The sequence below is a fragment of the Vanellus vanellus genome (genome assembly GCF_965231255.1).
Source record: "Vanellus vanellus genome assembly, chromosome: 2".
Taxonomy (NCBI): Eukaryota; Metazoa; Chordata; class Aves; order Charadriiformes; family Charadriidae; genus Vanellus; species Vanellus vanellus.
Genome location: NC_138906.1, coordinates 60,991,670 through 61,011,639, shown reverse-complemented (window position 1 = coordinate 61,011,639; position 19,970 = coordinate 60,991,670). Strand labels below are relative to the sequence as shown.

Below are 19,970 nucleotides of genomic sequence, written 5' to 3'. Positions count from 1 at the left end.
TTTCTCTGTTTCTGCCTCCTGAACTGTGTACAGCGATAGGATAGGACTGCTTTGTGTATTCCACTTGTACAGGGCTCTAGATGTAGAAATTGTGCTTGAGTATTAATGTAAAAATGTTAACAATTAATGTCTTTCCTAATTAAAATGTAATCTCATTGCTTACCTGGCGTCAGACACTAGTCAGCCTTGCTGGGTCTGTTGAATCTGGTTTGCCTATAAAGACGCTTATGTAAGGAGTCCACTGCTCCATTGCTTTCTGACGTATATGCAGTTGTAGCTGAAGTGGCAGTAACAAGCCAGGAAAAGGCAGCAGTTTAAACCACCGTGGTGTTTCAGCACTGAGCAATTTAAATTAAACCACAGAAAGGCACCTGTTTGGTTAGTACAGAACTGTATTTGGTAGTTAGTGATGGTCTGCATCTCTTTTTTTTCTAGCAGAAAGTTGAATAATGTGACTAACTTTTTTACAGGAAAGACCAAAATACTCATATTTTATTTCATTTGCTTTTTTGTAAAGGATAAAGAAAAAAACTGATTACATAATGGCAAACCAGCAATTTAAATCAACGGTCCAAACTTCTTCCATAGCACATTAATGTTTGATAGTGTTTGCATTTGGAATCTGTGTCCTCCCTCCTGCCCTGGCTCACTGTATTTTGTATTCTGTACAGAATCCCTGTGTACGTCTGGGTAATAAGTTGCTTTCAAAGTCTGTACAAAGTATTCGGTGGCAAAGAAATGATAATTTGATCAGTAGAATCCCTTGCTGGGACGATCTTGGGATTCCTAACCTCCAAATGGCTATTTGAGTCTCTAAGCAAGTCACACTTTGGATTTAGGTCATTAGTTTTCTTTTTAAGCTGACAATCTCATCAAGCAGCTCCTTTTAAGCACTGCTATTCCCTAAGGGCAACCTTTCTGGCTGTCCTTGGAGCAGGGCGTTTAAGACTAGACATGCAGCTTATGCCTCTTGACAGCCTTTTGAAACGCTGGGACTTCACTGGGACTCCCAACAAGCACACGCTTTACAAACTTCCTGCCTTCCTTCCTTTCTAAACATGAGAGCAGTTAATGCTGTCTTTCATTTACTTGAACAGCTCTCTTTCTGTTAATTCCCTCATAATGCTTCTCAGTTGGGCAGATTTTATATTTATTCTTACCTGAATGATATTTCGGTAAGAGCAGAGACATGGCAGCTAGCTCTGCTGTTGCTTTAATGAGCTGTGCTCTCTGTCCATCCATCGATGGATTGTAAATCATTAAAATAGCTCCCTGGTAAGCACTCAGAGCATATTTCATCTGGGTTTCATTTTTTAACGCTGTCATAAGTGAGCTGTACATTCTATAAGCACGTATGAGTGCTATGGCAACAAGAACTGGGAGGATTGCGGGAACTGCATGGTATTCACCGAAGCAATATTTTCACCCATCAGGCACTTGTGATGGCAACAGCCAACATTACTTTTGGCCATGTTTCCAGTGACACATGTACCAGCGCTCTTGCCGAGACAAATATTTGTTTACCCCTTTAATCAAGATCTGCTCTGCCATTATCAATTCTTTTCTCTTCCGATAGTAGGAGGAGCAAGGTTTATGGGATGCCGTTTCTTGCAAAACTTGTTTAAGGTAGGAAAAGTAGAAACTTTGTGTAGAAACTTTGCTGATGGGGCATTAGCATTGGCATAGTCAGATAAAGCCTATGATGTTAGTAAGCTCTTTTATGTGCTTAAAACAGGGCCAAACCACTTTTGGTATCAGAGAGACATTGCTTTATAGATTTTCGTGCTCTGTAGAGGGGACCAAGCTGTCTCTGATGTAAGATTATATTTTCGTTTTAGTGTGGTGAATTTCAAAGCTGTCACTGACTTCAGAGGAAACAGGATTAACCGATCTCTGTCGATAGGTTGGTCCTGCTCATGCTGCTGTTCTGCAGTGTAGGTGAGCTCGTAATGCACGTCGCCATACTGGTGGTCTCTCCTTTGGTGACAGATAGGCTTAGCTCTTTCCATGCTTGGTATTGATTCATGTGTAGTGGAAATCTAACTGGGGTGGCAGCAGCAGTTCACCAGCCCCAGATGTTTATGCTGGGGGCAGGAATCTGTCCTCAAGAGGAAGGGTGAACTTGACCATTAATAATCTGTTGTTAATGTGTACAAAGATGAGGCATTGTTTACACAGCAGTTGTAGGTGTGACGTGAAGGGGTTTGGAGGAGGATGTTCTCCTGGCTCTACTTGTTCTTTCTTGCTTGCTACTAGTACAGGTCATTACAGTCCCCATCTGTCTGGCCACAGCTCTGTTGCCCAAGTTCTGCCCTCTCATACTTACTGGTTAAGCAGCTCGGGAGAGCTGCTCAGTCACACTGAACCAGGTGTTCCGTTCATTTTTCCTATTTGTTTCATTTTCACTGAGTCTCCAGGAGCTTTCAGAGGACCTGCTTGCTGTGGAAAGCTTGAAGAACTGTATCCTTCAGTAGGCAGATAGTGGGGGTGGCAACTTCCCAGAACCATGGCAGGTGGAAAAAGGCATGTGCACAGATCTTAATGAGTTTAAGGTTAAATCTGAGCACCCATTTCCAAAGTCAGGGGAATGCAGCTGCCATGGCAGTAATGAAGATTTTCTGAAGTGTTTCTTTTCCTGGGGTGAGCAGGAATTCAGACATTGCATGTATTATGAGAAAGACGAACGTTTTGAGGATGCTTTGCATATCTGAGTTTTCCTGAGTTGTTACAGTGGGGAGTTTAGAGTAGAAACATCTCAATGAAGGAGCTCATTTGGGGAGGTAGGAGTTGGCTGTTGAACTTCTGGTTCAGGTGATAATAGTGGTTGCTCTGGATTTTTGTAGCTGGTTGTACAAGAGTACTTTAGCAAAACTTCCTTCACACGCCCTAATGAAGGGAAAGGGTTGGAGGAAGCATTTTGTGGTTATCCTGGAAGGTGGAAGTTAGGGGGACCTATTTTTATTTCTTCCATAGGCTTCGGCAAATGGTTTAGCATACCAGCTACTTAAGTTAAAGATAATATTCTTTTAGTACCATTCGGACAGCCATTGCCGTTACAGAAGACTGTCTAAGCCATTTTTCCCCATTACAACTCAAACCTATTGATGGAGTAGGTAACTTAGGGTGGCAGAAAGATCTTTTGGATGACAGCGTTCTGCCTTTTTATAGGTAATGTAACTGCTATGGCTGCACCACCCAATATTTAAGGCACAGAACTAAAGATACTCTGTTTAATTTCAATGCTGTCTTAACTGAAGATGTTAACCGCAATCACACTAACTAGAAGATATTTCCTCCCCATACATGCTCCTCACCTCATAGCTTCTGGCCAAAAGGTGATTGGAGAGCATGCATTAATTTTTTCTATGTAAAAATGGGAAGTAACAAACCTTGATGATCAGGGAGAATATTAGCACATTTAACTGATTAATGTTTCTGAAGCAATCAAAGTTATGTAGCTAGGAAGATGTATCTGTAACAACACAGTGTTGTGTTTTCCCGTGTTTCCTGTTTAAATGTTCACTCACACGAAAAGTGTCTACTATCTCAGAATGATCTGAAGAGATGACCATCTCTGTGAAGAGTATATGCATTACTTAAACAGAAAAGAAATTGTCTGTCAGCACAGCCTTTTCTTCTATTTTTCTTTTCCGACTGAGAAAGAATAAGCATAATCTCAGAGAAAATAACTCTCAGCAGAATTTACCATTAATTTGGTTTCCTAGTGACATATAGCTTCTCATTCACCTTTCATTTGGTGCATATAAGAAGTGAATTTTAGGAAATTGAATTTTGCAAGTATCCGTATATAGCGAGGAGGATTATTTTTCTAAGTATTGGCTAGCTAGCTATTAACTGAAGCTTTTGGGTATTGTGTTCAGGTAAGTGAAAGCATCAAATTGAAAACGTGAGATATATTTTAAAGTATTTGTATGACTAGTGAGAGACAATTTAGTATGCATTATTTAAATATCCCTTTAGCTTTTTATCATCAGCGTTCATTGTGGATTTCACTGTCTCATCCTGTATTTGAAGCATTAATGGGCAGAATAACCTAATATATGTGGATATTGAACTTACATAAAGATGTACAAGTGATAATATCATAGTATTATGTGGGAAGTAATTATTCCTGTGCTCCTTGTAAGACAGTATGTGAGTTTTTGAATTGATTGTGAACAAAAGGAAGAGGGGGAGGAAGGAGCAGAAGGCCTGAAGTTGGTCTCTACTGATGGAACCTGATTAGAACATTATATGGCCTTTGTTGTTAAAGGTCATGAGAAGTGCACAAACTCAGTAAGCGTTGACAGGAAAAAAAGTGCTGCCATTATTATACGGAGATTGTCTGATGCAATTTGTTTTATTTTCATTTCTACTTTTATTGATAAGACACACAAGCTCTTCCAGCCAAAGTCGGTCTTTAGTAATGCTTACATTTTGCTTGAGACAATGGGATATCTATCCATGGCTCAGCTTATGACTCTGCAACAATCCAAATAATTATAGGTAATAATGGAGTAATACACGCATAATACGCTTTTACAAAAATAATTCGTATGTGAGCTACTTAATCATTTCTGAGCATGCAAGTGTTAAGTATCATTAATATTAAATGTGGCCATTGTTCTTGCTTGAACTAACATTTTATTAATTATTGCTATTGTAATGAAAGATTTTTTTGCTGTTTTTGTTTTGTATGTTTTGTTTCTCTCTTAGGCTCAAAATGCACAGCAGCTTCATGAGAGGATCCAGTCTTCTAGTATGGATGCGAAGTTAGAAGCACTGAAAGACTTAGCCAACTACTCACGGGATATTACGTTTGCCCAAGAATTTATAAACCTAGATGGCATTTCCCTCCTAACACAAATGGTTGAAAGTGGCACAGAGTAAGTATTCTGCTTAAACTCTGACTTTCCTCCTGTATGGGGTGCTTTCATGCTCATTCTCTGAGCGCCTGAAGCATTTCTTTATACAACTTACAAGATTATATAAAATAAAAGATCTGAAGAGTTCTGGGCTGCTAGGATAGTATATGCATTATCAATGAGAATTTTTTTTTTTTAATTTCTCCTAGCAATGGGCTGGCGGGGACTGGGGATGAGCAAAATAGGAAGTCACAAGTAACCCTCTGTGCCATAAAGTTTTGGGGAGGCTCTGCTCCTAATTTCTTCTCTACACACTGGAATTCAGATAAATCATTGACAATATATTTAAAGGCTGATATTTAAGTGATGTAATCTGAAAACTGTGTGTGAAATTTCATGTTACTGAGAATGTGTGGAGCAAAAACCCAGTGCTTACTTTATTTCAATGTTTATTGTTTTAATTCTGGCTGGGTTTTTTCAAATTGCATTGGCTTTTTGACATGAATTTGCAAGCTGACCTCTGAAAACATGTTTATTCTTGATCAGAACATCTTACTGATTTTCACCATTGGTGAAATTCAGGACCATGGTCCTGACTAAGTGTGTATTGGCTTAATGTGGAGGGTACTACGGGAAAAGTATCAACTGGGTTGTTGCATTATTAAATTATGTTTTAATGGTTACTATTTCAAATAAGCTTTTTCTTTCAAGTAAAAGTTTTAGTGCTTTGCAGCCAATGTCAACCCTTACTACACATGAAGAAATCAACAATACCCACACCCTTTCCTGAGAGAAAGAAAATGCTCTGAAAGTAGTTTTCTTACTCATTGGGGGTGTTCAGTCTTGTGGACCAGACTTCAGAAGTCAATTGCTGAAGTCAGTCCAAATCCCCTCTCAAATGTGCTCATGTTCCCTTGGATTCAAGAAAGTAAATAGTGTTAGAGAGTAGCACAAAAGTAGTAAGTGGGCTTTGAAATGGAACACAACTTGTCTCTGATGGTCCCGCGCAAGATATACTGGGGATTTGCCACAGAAAAATTAAGTACTTTTTAGAATCCAGTAGTCCTTGGATTGGGAAGTGCAAAAGCACACTGTCACTGACCCCTGCCTGTTATGTGGTCAATGGTTTATTGAACTTTGAATCCCTATTGCCTTAACTCTAGCTACATACTGCATTTCCAATAGCTTGTGCTTTCATCTTCAATATTTTGGGGTTATGGCCTTTATTTTTCGCAGTGTTGTGGTCTGTGGCACACATGCGACTTAAAAAGCAAAATAAAAAAAATGCTTCTAGTTATCAAATTTGTCAACTTGTCTTATATTCATATAATATTTGTTGTTTAGGGACCAAATTAAATTTAAAACCAAAGACAGGCTTAAATTGATATAAACATGTGCACACGGTTACTGTACTAATTAAAAAATATACTGAATGGGCAGGCTCACACGCGCCTATGAAGATCAGAACATAAGCAAATTAAAAGTCACTGCCTCTGTAGTTTATTTTGTCATTAATTTATTTAAGTTAAAGAGTTTAACTTACTCCACTGCAGAAAGTAAATAAACTAAAGCACTCTTTCTATTGAAACAGACAGGGAACATTCACGTTTTTTTACAAGCGTTTCTTTTAGCTCCATCAATGCTAAAGCAAGTGCCCTCCTCACCCTTCAGATGTGTCCGTACTGCTGTTTCGTAGCTGGGGATGAGCCAAGCTCTAGCAGACTGATCAGGATTAAAAATAACTATTTGGGAGGGAAACTACTTAAGCCAGCACCACTGTTGAAAGATCTGCTCAGCAAATTGCACCCTAGTAATAATTCCTGGCTAAGGGTATAAGTTTTCAAACCACGCAGCAGGCTTGCAGACTGGACATGAGAGCGGAGTGTATTGGGTTTTGTTATGGTTTTTTTTTTTCTTTTTTTTTTAAGTGAGTTGTATTTGAAGGGATTTCAGAATTTTTGTTCTAGCTGGTGTAATGTATCACCAAAGATGCATTGATTGATCTACCTGTCTTACCTATTTATTAGTGTTTCTCTCTGTGGGGAGAACCGTTGTCTAGTTTGGGCACTGAACAAAGACTCAGACTGTAAGAGTTTCCAGCAACTTCAGCTCTTGATGAACACTCAGTACTCACTGCAGTCTTTTTCGTGTTCAGCAGCATAGACGTTTTGCAGCTTCTGAGGGGTTCTTCAGGTCAGGATTTTCCAAGTCTGGTTTTGCGAAGGGAGTTGTAAAGCAAGGACATCTGTGCTAGCTGTACATTCCCTTCTGCTTTTACATTGTGCATCATTGGCTGATAAGTGCATATTTAACAGAACTTGAGATTTCATGGTTTGGGTTTTGACTTTATTATTACAACACAACTGCTCCCTAAAATGGCCTGTGAGCGAACAATGGCCTGTGTGTGGGAGGTGAAGAAGGGTGATGTATGGAGGAAGGAGCGGGACAAGGACAGCCAGCCATTTGGGGTGCCCTAGGAAAAGCAACTGGAGTCAGTCAATTGTCCTCTTACATTCTCTCTTCCTGTTTTCACTTGGACCCTCTGCAATACCATTAATAAGAGGTCCTGCAAGATGCGCGCTGAACAGGCAGAGCCAGCTGAAGGCCCCCTTGCCATTAGCTCCCACCCTGAGCTGTGCACCCTCCGCACGGTGACCCGGTGGGCTGCGCTGCTGACTCTGACTGAGGTCACTCAAATGCTTTAATTCAAAAAGCCCTTTTCCCTCCTTTTCCCTGCCCTGGTACTTGCCACTTTCTTTTCCCCAATGGTATTTTTAACTGATCATTTTGGTGTCCATAGGTGGACCTACCCAAACAATTACATTAGCATTACAAAGCAGGGGTGGCATTAGAGGAGGAATGAGGAGCCAGAAATTTCACGGAAGGGCAGAAACTTCTTTGATGGCTCAGTTTTAGAAGGCAATATAGTTTGTAAAGGTACCTTTAAGGTATATCTTCACCGTGCCCACCTTTGAGTTACTGTTGAAGCAGCCTTGCTTGAATGAGGCTATGACTCAACCACACAGCTGAGAAGAACCCTAATGGCTTGGTGCTGCTGAGAGATGGTCCAGCTCCCTGCCCTCTTCTCCCAGTCCTTGTGTGTGAACCCCTGCTCTCCAGCCCAGTCCTGCTTCCTTCCTGGAGCTGGTTCTGGTGCCTGGATGCTTGCAAAGCCAATCCACCTTGTTAACTTGGTTGCAAAGTACCCGCTTCTGTTTTGCAGAGTTAGTTTTCTGCTCGGTTTGGGACTTGAAGCGAGAGAGGAAGTGGGCATGAGTGGATGCAGAAAAGGCCCTTTTTTGTGGCAGCAGGCCATTACGTTGGCCTGGGTGCATCATTGAGCCACAACCCGAGAGGAGTTCATGTTGGGAAATAGCATGACAGTGGCTGTCTCTGCTCTCGTGCTGCAACCCAGAGACTGGCACTAAGACTCTGAGGGGGTCAGAGGGGATGGGACATACCCAAGGGGTGGCTGCTGCTGCTCTGCAAGGAGCCCCTCTGTCCTTTGCCAGCTGCCCGTGGGTTAATGCAGCTGAGGACAGCCCTGCATCAGTAAGCCCAGGCTGAGTGGCGCCTCTGTTCACGGTGTGCTGCAGCTGTGCTAGAAATCGATGAATTTAGTTAATTCAAGCTTTATTCTCTGTTTTCCCCAAAGGGGCAGACAGTGCTCATTAAAAGGACCGTCATGCTCAGTGTAAGGTTGCTCTGAGGTTTTCTTTGCACATGGAACTCTTGTTAGGAGCAGCTCTTAAGTTATAATTTGAGTGTGTAATTAAGTTTTAGTGGGCAGCCTCTGGAAAGCAAGACTCCAGCTTTTTATATAACTTTCACCGAGGAAGAGGCCTATGCTGTATTTGTAGTTGGCTGTATTTATTGTCCTACTTACTCATTATTTCAGTGAAGCAGATGACTATAAAAGTACAGTGACCAAAGTAAGAGAATGTAAATGCCTGGGTTTCTAGTTACCTCTGCTTCATTTTGCTGGTGATGAAAAGAAGTAGTAATATAAAAAGTTGACAAGAACTAATTGTGTTTCCTAGTTAATTTTCCATATGTTATATTCCTGAATAATGAAGAAAACTAGAATGCATTAGAGAATAGCCTTTCCAGTTTCTTGCTGTTAATATAGCTTGAAAAATAAAAAAATGAGAGGTATTTGGGGGGTGGGGGGTATGTTTTCAAAAGTGGTTTTAATACTTTGCGTAGTTACGATAATTTGGGCCAGATCTCCTTGAGTGCCTGCTGCTTGGAGCAAATGAATTGTAGATATGGAGTGTCCTGGGACAAAGTCATCGGGTTTGGTAGTAGGCAGATTGTAGGGTGCATGGGGCCCAAGTGAAGCTGAGAACGCATCTTGTCAATATGAATATATTTATACCAGCAGAGATGCTACACGTCTCAGAAACTGTCCACATGTATCTCGCTCCTGTTGATCGAGATGGCTCATCTTTGTTTTTCCTTCAGGCTCGTTCTTGCTAGCAGAACATGCTACGAGTGTCTTATTAAATGAAGAAAAAAAAAGGAGGAAAACTCCCCCCACTGTTTTTATGTTTATTTTTATGGTTTGGGTGAGCTATACATTATAGCAGAGACTGCAAGACAAGTTAGGTCACAAAGAACAAGCAAATGCTGATTCCATTTTATAATTATCCATGATGTCTAATCATTTCTCAAACTCTGTGTATCTGTATCACCAAAGAGGGATGTGTACACACAGTTATTTTACTTTTTGGAGACTTTTCAGAAAGAGATTTCCATAGCACTTCTAATGCCAATTTTTTGTCTGAAGCCCAGCTTGTGTCTTGTTAAGGGGAGTAGAATATGCAGCCCATCTGGTTGGATGTACAGGCAATGTAGAAGGGAAATGTAAGGGTGTGCTGCTTCTGCTCCCATGCAGAATAACCCAATCCCAAGTGCAATACCCTAAAGAGAGGCAGAAGGAGAGCAATGCTAGAAAGTCCTAGTTACTATAATGACTGATGAAGAATGTGTTCAGGAACCAAACTGGAAGAAACAATCATGTCTCCTTGCAAACCCAACTGAGATAATGGAGTTCAGTCATTCAGAGCTGGATTCCATAGTCTAGCCCAGAATTGATATTTCAGAAAGTCATGGCTGTATAGATAGTCTTTCTGGTGTAGCAAAGACTGTTAAAGACGTGGTGCTTTTTTTTTTTTCCTCTTGATGTATCGGAAGAGTCGTGTGACTGGGACAGACTCTCAGCCTTCCTTAAAAGGAAAAAACCTCTTATAGTCCCTTATAAAGTAAGAAAAGGAAAATGTAAGTTACAAGCCATAAATATTTAAAGACCAAAGAGTTAATAAAAGGAATCTAAATTTATTTTTGTCATTACCAGTAATAATAATAATCTCATGACTGGGAGGAAAAGGAGGAAGGCATATGCAGAATTTTCAGTATTCTTTTTATTGGCATTATCACTGTCTCTGTCACTTGTCATTTGGCTAAAATAACACAGTTTTTGCCAGAAGACTGAGACTATGCTAAGGCTAGCTGTCTTGACAGTAACCAGAATTGTTTCTGCTGCTGTTGAGAAGGTTGTTCTTGAGAGCTGTTTTTTCATCGATGTGGCTGTGCTGAGCAGCTTTATATTGTGGTACAGCTGTGGCACAGGAGCATGCTAGTCGATGCTGCTTGGGCACAGTTGCAGATAGCCTGGTTATAGTTTTGAGGTAGTTGTAATTGCTTAGTGCACAGATTGAAGATTAAAAGCTTGCTCTAAATTGGGGTGGTTGTTTAATTTTGTCATCTTCCTGTTGGAACTCATAAATGCAGCTAGATCAGGTTCATAGAAGCTTCTGCATTAATGTGTATTTGTATGTTTGACTCTCGACTAAGAGGAGTCTTCTATTGAACACATGCAGTTGCAGAGTTGGCTGCTGTACAGCTGGAAGTCTCTGAGACGGCAACTGTGCGGGCTTTAAGGACAAATTGTATTGTTCAGTGAAATCCTAGCTCTTGGCTTGTCTTACAGAGATAATACTGTATTACCAGCCCAGTGGAAAACTGAAGACAGATTGGTTTGGAGTTATTCTGACTTTAACACGCTTCTTGGGACAGTTACTCACATACCTGCTAATGGTTTTTTCCATCCCAGTCTGATGAGTATTTCAGTAGTGCTGTCAAAACACTTAAGCAGCCCTTGCTCACAGCCACTTGTTCCTGTCCTGGTTTATCTGAAGAGTTATGCCAGTACTGTTTGCAGCAAGCTGGACTGGAAAACTGATGTAGAGTATTAAAAGTAGCCTTTATTGTCACTTTTAATAAAATATTCCTTAACTCGGTTCAATTCCCTGACTGAGCTTGCAGTGTTGTCCCAGAAGACACTTGTGCAAGCACAACCCACTGGGTAAATGGAAAGTGAATTTCCAGAAGATGTGAACAATGCCTAGTAGGTCTTTGCCACTAGATGAAGTAGTCTTTTTCCACCCTTCCCAGCTACTGGCTATGCAGTACCTGCTCCCTCTTTTGCTCAGCTCCAATGCTCATCTGACTCCTCAGTGATCCAATTCAATTTGCTAATCTGGCAGAAAATAAGACAGCCAATGGAGGGAGGAAAATAATTTGTATTTTTGACAGCACTGGGCTGGTAGACAGGCTCAGCCATTCCTGTGAAGCTTCACCTGGAAGCATAGATTACTTAATCTGACATTGCTGCCAAAATCAATTCTTGTCCAACAGGGGCTTTACACAATCTTCATTTCTTAGTGCTTCTGTAACGTCGGGAGAGGGTGGTTATTGTCTATGAGGCAAAAATCCAAAAGAGTATATACAGTTTATCCAGTTATACTGCTGTGGAGATGGTAATGGTACAAGAATAAGAAAGGGCTGCAGCCCAATCTTATGTGCAGTTCCCATAAAAGAAGAAAGTACGGTAGGTTTTCTTTGTGGGTGAATTTTTTTCGTTGGTTTGTTTTTCTTCTGCTTGCTCTCCTTTGGGTTTGTTTCCCCATCAGTCTTCAGGCTTGGATTCCACCCTCCCTCTCAATGCATACAAGAGTGTAATTTCTTATATATCTTTCTGATCAATGTGATATACATAGCACAGACTGTACATTTTAGATGAAAGCCTCATCTGAAGATTGAACCATCAAAGATCACATTTTTGGAGAGAAGGGGAGAGTTGCTGCTCCTTGCGCTCCCCCCATCCTAAACACCTTTTCTCCAAGGTTGTTTTTCTAACTTTGCCTGTGCTTAAGAGTATTAGCATTTAAACGACCCCTGCTAAGTGGTGATATCAACACCCTGTTGACAGCAACAGGGAAGAGGAGAGGAGACAGTTTTACTGGGTTTCATTTGGCAAGCACTGTAGTAAAACGTGATAAAAAGAGTAGTTCCAGCAGTGGATTTATATTTCCAAATGTTCTTCAGAGTACCAAGCTGGACAAAACTAATTTATTTTTCTTTAGCTCCAGACAAAAGTGTATTGTCTGAGGAACCAGCAAAAACAAGGAGAAGAGCTTAAAATCTCCACTTCTACAACTTTCCAGGATGGTTTTGTCTCTTGGATGGTGGTGGCTGTGGGATATTGCAGTAGATGTGAGGAGTGGGAGTGCTGCTGCATAATTTAATAATTTTGCAGATTTCATCCAAATATTTTATTTGAACCTCCTGGCCATTGTTCCCCGGACTTCATTTATATGTGATTGCCACACCTGATACAGATGGAAGCCAGAAATATGTACTACTGTGTATTTGTCTTTTCATATTTCTGAACGCTGCCTTTTATCCAGAATGTGGGCTATGCTTGTGTTTGCCTGAAAAGCTGTAGCCAAATAATGATTTAATGTGGTTAGCAGGTTGTTCATCCATCATCCCATCAGTTTTTTCTGTAGAGGAGGATGTTTTTTTGAACATCTTCCACCTTTGCTAATAATGGCCCTCTCCGGGGCCGTACTGCATGAAAAGCTTTTATCCGCAGTGGTATTTTTATCCTACTCTACACGTCTTTAGACAGTGCAGGCTCAGAAACATTGGTTGCGGTGATGTGGTGTGACTGCTTTAGCTCTTGGCACCACTAACTCCAGTGCGTCCACACTGGCTTCCACAATGGGACAACATGTTAGTACTTCTACCCAGTGCCGACAAGCCCTGTGCACTGTGTGTTACCCCAGCTGGGTTTTAGATTTGGGGTATCTTTGGTCCTTGTACAGCAGTTTTTGCACATGAACAGATAGCAGCAGTTCATCTGGTCAGGTCCTTGCTAAGCTGGTCTCCACTGGAAGCTGCTCGTGATACAACCTGCAGCGTATGAGCAATTATTAAGTCTCTGTGGCTTGGGGAAATCCAAAAGGAACTGCTGCACCTTGGGATTCAAATGGAAGTGTATCACAAAGTTCCTTTGAGGCCAAACGGGGAACGTATTGTGGTAGTGAAATGTCCAAACCAGTGACTTGTTCGTGTTTATTTTGCATTATGTTGGCATTTGTTTTGAGATTTCCTCCTGTATAGAAATTGCTGTCTGGTTTTGTCTTTCGCCACTATGTATCTGAACCTTTCACAAACACTATTTAATTTACCCTCATGGTTTTGTTCCCATCTGTGCAAGTGCAACTGGGGGGTGGTTTCTGGGGAAAAAAAAAAAAAAGCATTGAGCTAATTACAGTGTCTGTAAGGCTTTCGGCATTTTTGACCATACATGTGGTAACTCACCCAGGAAGCATTTTACGGAACTGTCTGGTTGCTACCACAGAGTCAGCCCTCTAGAAGAAATAACAGTTATGTATATATAGAAAGAGGAAAGCTGATGGAGGTGGCAGACTGTACTTGTTCCTTTCCTGGCTGACTTGCTGGAAGAGTTAGCTTGGCTTCTCCTTCAGTGGTAACTTTAGCATGGTCTGTGGGTGAATATGAGACGAACTCCTGCTCGTGCTGGGTCCTTCTGTATTAGGTTTTTGGTTCGATGATGGGAAGAAAATAGCATGCACTCCTTTAGATAACAGCATCCACCTGTTCCGTGGTAAAAGTCTATCTATAATCATCCTGTACCATGTTGCTGCAACATTTGATGTCCTAGATTGATTGCTCCTCTTATCACACTTTCCAAAGCAACAGAGATCAGTAGAAATTGTTTGGTCTAATGTGATGGTTATATTTCCTCTCAAGTCAAAATCTGCTGTCTTCGTGTTGCTTCACCAGAAAAGTCCTATATGATTCAATTATGTCTCCATATTATTGTAAATTTACATTTTCTTTTACGTTGCATATCTTCTGACCTCAAGTTAACTGTTTGACAGTTAACTCCAGATGGGTAAGAGTTCTGTAAATGCTAAGTGAGTTGCTGTCTAAATGTTTTGTTCTATGGCTTGGATGTTTGTTTTTTAGTCCCTGGGCTCAGTCATGGAGAAAATGCCCCTGATTATAGCCTGTTGTGAAAAATCTCTGGCAAAACTGAGTCTGCCCTTTGAAGTGCTAGCAGTTTGCAAACACCACACTTCTTTCTCTTTGATGTCAGACAGACGCAGTACCGATTTCAAGTTTACTTGCTGCTTAGCCAAAGCCAGCACCTGGATGAAAAGCAGCTGTTTTAAAAACTGGGTTCGGAATGATGCTATGATGTTTTGCTGGCATGTGCTGCAATAAGGTCGCTTGGCTCCACGCACATTTGGGAGATGACAAACCCCATTTGTGGTGGTGGTTGTTCTTGTTAGGGTTTAGCAGAGTCTGCCGCAGCAAGGAATCGCTCTGCTTGCAGAAGCACAGGAATGACAATCTGCTGAAGTTGGGATCTCCCTGTTTTGGGAAATGCTTTGAACTTTTCTGCTCTTAAAAGCATGTTGAAAGTAGTTTTCTCCCCTTTGTAAGGCTGGTTAATTATCAGGATGTTTTTTGTTTGCTCATTACTACTGACTACACAGATAGCTATTGTAGCATAAAAAAAAAAAAAGCCATGAAATCCAAAAACAAAATCTTGTTGCTTTTCTGATTTGAGCTAGACTGTAGCTCAGTCTGTGCTTGGATGTATAGTAAACTGTGCCATCATCTTCAGGCATGAGTATTACAGCTCATGGATAGCCATGAAGGATTTCAAACCACTGCTTCTGTGTTTTCTACCCTGGTGGTTACACAAGCCAGCTCAAAAGCTGCACTCCCTGAGACTGGTCCTTCTTGAAAGAGTCTATACATAGACTCGTGTGGTCTCTGTAGAAAGCACCACATTACTTATGCATAAACAGAATGGCAAATGCAAGGTGGGAGGTGTTACTGCTGTATCAAAAGGAAAAAAAAATAAAATAAATCAAATCTAATGAAGTTCTGGGAGAGAGTTGAGTCAGTGGCTGGAGACCTTGGTATCCTGGAGCTGTTGTGGGCTGAACAGCACGGCAGCAAGTGCAAAGGGGAAGACATGGGCAAAATGGGGCAGGGAGGAAGGAGGGACCTCTTTGTTCTCCTTTTGAACAGAAGTCTGTCCAGTGTGGAGCTACAGCCAACTCTCTGAAATAAAACTATGAAATAGATTTAGGAGACACAAGAAGGGGTTAAGTAGGAGATGGATATTCTTTTCTTCCCCCCCCCCCCCCCCCCCCCCCTTTTTTTTTGTTGGTTTAAGTGGTGTTTTTAAGAAGTTATTTGTCTTGGATGCCATTTTTACCGTGGATAGTCTCTTTCTTCAGCTTGCTCAGTAGCATAATCAGCAGTTCTGAAGCCAGTTATTAGCAGGAGGATGACTTGCAAATTGTGATTAGTGGGCTACAGCTTTCAAATGCACTTATTATTTGCCCCACCTCCCCCCCCCCCCCCTTAATACTTGGCTTCCAGTTTCCTGAATATAGTAATATGATGCCGTAGCTTCTGGTTCACTGGTGAGACACAACAGTGTGTATCTTAAAGGAAAAATAGGAAAAGCCTAAATGAAAAAAAACAACTTTTGGGGTATGTTAAACCTCTTGCTGCAACTGGAACCAAATGTTTTGGAAGCTACTAGGAAAGCAAGAGCATCACACTGAAGGTTGGGTGTGTAGCTTGGTCTCTTATAATCTGAATCAGTAAGTTACATTCTTAATGAGATCATTATCTTTCTCGAGTGAGTTGATTCAGTCCCTTGGGTCTAGGCATGTCCATTGGTGTGTGAATTTTAATAGCAGAGGAGGTACAGGTGAGGTTGAACGTTCTGTTGGAATAAGACGGCTGCACTGTATTTATGTATCACGGAGCTGGTGCAAGATGGTTTTGACTTGTTGAGTAAATGCAACTCTGGTTAAAAATCCAGGGTAAATTCTTTGCCTCTCTTTGAAGTCAACAGAAGATTTGTCCCTGACTTGAGAAGGTCAGGATTTTGGTCTGTGTTGGTCCTAGCTACACAACAGCTTTCAACCATGCTAATAACTCTGATATCAGTATTAGTGATAGAGACTGGAAGTAAATAAAACAAGAGTTTTTCAGGTAATGGATTACATGTTGTAGCAACGAGACAGAAAATGCTTAATGTGTAAATCTTTATTGTTTTGTACCAAAGACTTCTTTTACACAAATACTTAATTAGTTTAGGAGCCTAGACATGCTTCAATGGTCAAGAGAAACAGGTTTTAGAGGAATCTGATATACTTCCCCTATCAACTGTCTTTTCTTTTCTGCTTTTTTCCTAACAGAAGTTAACAGAAGTATTCTGAACAAGTATTTGAAATTATTTTTTTAATGTTCTTTACTTTACCGGTTACTGAACTGTTTCTATTCACAGCGAATTGTTAGTAATTTACTGCCTTTTATTGTGTGTCTGTCTTTGAATTTTATGAATCAAGTATGGGTGTGGGTGTGTGTGTGTGTGTATGCATAGGTAAATAGAGTACAGATGTTTTAAAGTGTGTCTCCTCACGTGCAAGTTTTAATTTTGCAGACGATATCAGAAATTGCAGAAGATAATGAAGCCCTGGTAAGAACCTGATTAGATCATCACCTTGCACACTTCCTCTTCTTTTGCATGACTGAGTTCAGGCCTTTACGCTAATCTTTATACGTAAATACAACTGTGCGTATTCATTCAGACAGTCTTCAACGTTCTCTGTTCTCTGCTCTTTGCCTGTTAAAATTTCCTGATGAAGCCTTTTTTGCTTTGCTTGTGGAATGGGTGCTTCATTTCTGTAACTTCTGCTGGGGCTTCTACTATTTCCTAAGTAAGGCTTTTGTTTTGTTTTTTAATTTAAGCAAACAAGTAATTTTCCTGCCTTCCCCGATTCCCCTCTTCAATTGATCTGCCTTACACGATTGATAGTAGGCAACTTTAATTGTTGATGTTGGCGAGATGAAAGTAAGAGCTTGAATTCCTATTATTTGCCGGTCCCAGGTAATGCTAGTTGTTGCAGATAACTGCATAAAGGAAAACTGTAATATAGTAAAGGGCCTCGTATCGGAAAGTTCAGAGGCATGCTGATTGCCCTGATGATTTTGAATGGGACTCTTCTGTGTGCTTTAAGTTAAGCACAGGCTTCATAGGCTTTGATGAATTGAGACCCCATGAGATATTAGAATATCTTGATTGGCTTGCAAGTTTGACATGTCAAGTATAGCTAAAACCCAAGGAAGCAAAAGAATAATTAATTGATTAATGACGCATCTGTCACTCTGAGAGCTTGATGTGGTTTATCATGCAGGAAAGGCGACTCCCCATTTGAATCCATGCTAAATCATACTTTCACAAATCTGCTGCAAACCAAGTTCTGAAACATTTATTATTAAATCATCGTCTAATAAATAAATTAGACAGTAAGAATAAATTTGTCCAGCAACTTAAATCCTTCCTCTACATATGCTTTCTCAACCTAATAAAAGTAACTTGTTTCATGATGGAGAAGTTTAGATTCTGAGGAAGATGATTAAAATGGCATGAGACTTTCAGAATTCTTGACAGCATTACCCCTGCTGAGACAAGGTACCTCCTGTGTTTAGATGGCGGGTTTTTCCTCACTGCTGTAAAAATATTTCTGTGTGGAATAGTAGTTATACACCTTCAGCATCTCTCTGCTTCCAAATTCTGTTATCCTGTAGGGTTTTTTACATTAAGTTACGTGATTGTCCTCAAGACAGTACTAAAATACTGACTTATAGTTGCACTGCACCCTGGTTTTAGGACCTGATCATACTGATGATCTGACTTAATTTTGTTGTTTTTTTTTTTTTTTTTTTACACAGTTAAGTACTCATGGGAACAAAGCATTACCTACTTTAGGGAATTCTTATTGATCAGTGTAGATATAGCACATCAGTGGATACAGCAGTAAAGAAAGTGGATGTGACTAAAGTTTATTCTAAGTTTGGAAGTTAAATCCTGTCAGTAGAGGCTTCAATTGACTTTGGGGCACACAGTTTAATATTTTGATTTCTGTCAGTAGTACACGAAATGATACAATTAAAATAACACAAATTCTTGAGCTTTGGACTTGTTCTAAAAAAGATACCAGAGCCATTGGTCAGTATGTGAATCCGATAGTTCTGGAAGCTGATCTGTTCATACATTTTGAAAGTAAAGTGTGTACGCTAGTGCTCTATGAGTGTAATCATTGAACATTCTGACTGTTTTTACCCGTGTATTAATGGGAAAAGGTCCAACAAAACAAGAACTATAAAAAAAAAAACAAACCAAAACCAACACATCAGAACTTGGTAAAATGAACCAAACTAAAGTTTAATACTTTGCAGCCTCCTCCTGCTGTCTTCTTGACTAAAGAAACTTAAACCAAATGGTAATGAAAAGTTACTTTTGATTTACAGGATGACATATTTCATAAAGTGCCAGTTTTTCATTTTATCTCTGGTAGGTTGCACAAGCTAGCCTGACTTAATTAAAACCTGATTTTCACAGAGAGGCCTTGCCTAATAGCTTTCTCCACTGGAGGAAGTTTTTCTAAAATGTGAGGGTTTTTTTCCTCTGTCTTTTCAGTTTTAGAGGTTCCCATTTTATTCTGGGATTTTATTTATGCCATGTTGGCTAATACTTGGATTTTTAAAAAAATTGCCATTAAACATCAACATCAATTGACCTTTGAATTGTAGTCAAACCATGATGATTGATGCTTTTCCTGGGGGGTTAGTTATTCCTGGTCTTTTAAGAAAATACGGTCCATTTAAAGAAATTACAATGAAATGAGCAAAACCAGGATTTTGAAAGATGGGGAGGATGAGAAAAGGTAATTCTAATCACATCTTCATGAAGAACCAGTGCGTAATAGTTCCTCTGGGCTAGTTTCCCATGCAAACAAATGCTTAACATACCTCAGAGTGGATTTAGTCATGCTCCATAATAAGAGAATCTACACCTGAACTTATTCAAGAATAGTCACAGTACTGTTTAAATTTCACAGGTTGTTTTCTTTAATCAGAGTTAATTTTCAATCTTCAAGAAGCCCTGATACCAGGGGTACAAAGCTATTTCAGGTTTTTAAGAATGCAAGTGGTTCAAAATCAGTAGGGCTGATTCCTTGTAATGAACACAGTGAAACTGTATCACAAAGAAATATTTCAGTGGTGCTTGGCAGGATGCAAAAAAAAAAAAAAAAAACAAAAAAAAAACCCAAAAAACAAAACAGAACACAAACCTGTGTCAATTGCACTGTAGCAGTAAAGTGTATTTTCTGTAATCACCTAGAAAAATAGGGGCAGCTACCCTGCAGATTGTTCAGTCATTTTCAGCTGTACTGAGTAAGTACCAAGTAGGTGTGAATTGCTCCTAGTTTGATTTGATGGTGGCTTATCTTCACCCTTGGAAAGGTTACTTGAAGAAACTAGGCAGTGTAGAAGCAATGAAGAGGAGCCATAGCAATAAAAAATATGCTTGTTCACACTGTGCTGGAAGAGTCTCATCAGTCTTCCTTTTAGACTTGGTTAGGTTCTTGCCCCCATGGCTTTTCCAGAGCTCTTGTCCACTGATGATGAGATATGTTCTGCTCCCCCGTTGAAATTTATTCATGGCCATTTATCCATGACAACTCTTAACTTAAAAAGCTGTTCTTACTCTTTCATGTTGACCTCGATGATGTCAGGCCTTTCAGCTGCCCAGTATTAGGCTTCGAGCACAGTTCTCAATGATAAAGGACTTAAAAGTTAACTGCTTCCTTAAGTCCTGCATTTGGTAGCAGGCCACAACTCTTCTGTTGC

General features: G+C 40.2%; 1 protein-coding gene across 1 annotated transcript in view; it reads left to right on the top strand.

Moving 5' to 3' along the window:
* ELMO1 (engulfment and cell motility 1) overlaps positions 1-19,970 on the top strand; it is a 310,350-nt gene that overhangs the window by 79,584 nt on the left and 210,796 nt on the right. The window contains exons 6-7 of the mRNA XM_082479784.1: positions 4,717-4,886; positions 16,717-16,752. Of these exons, the coding sequence (XP_082335910.1) occupies positions 4,717-4,886; positions 16,717-16,752 (206 nt within the window). The remainder of the gene's footprint in view (positions 1-4,716; positions 4,887-16,716; positions 16,753-19,970) is intronic.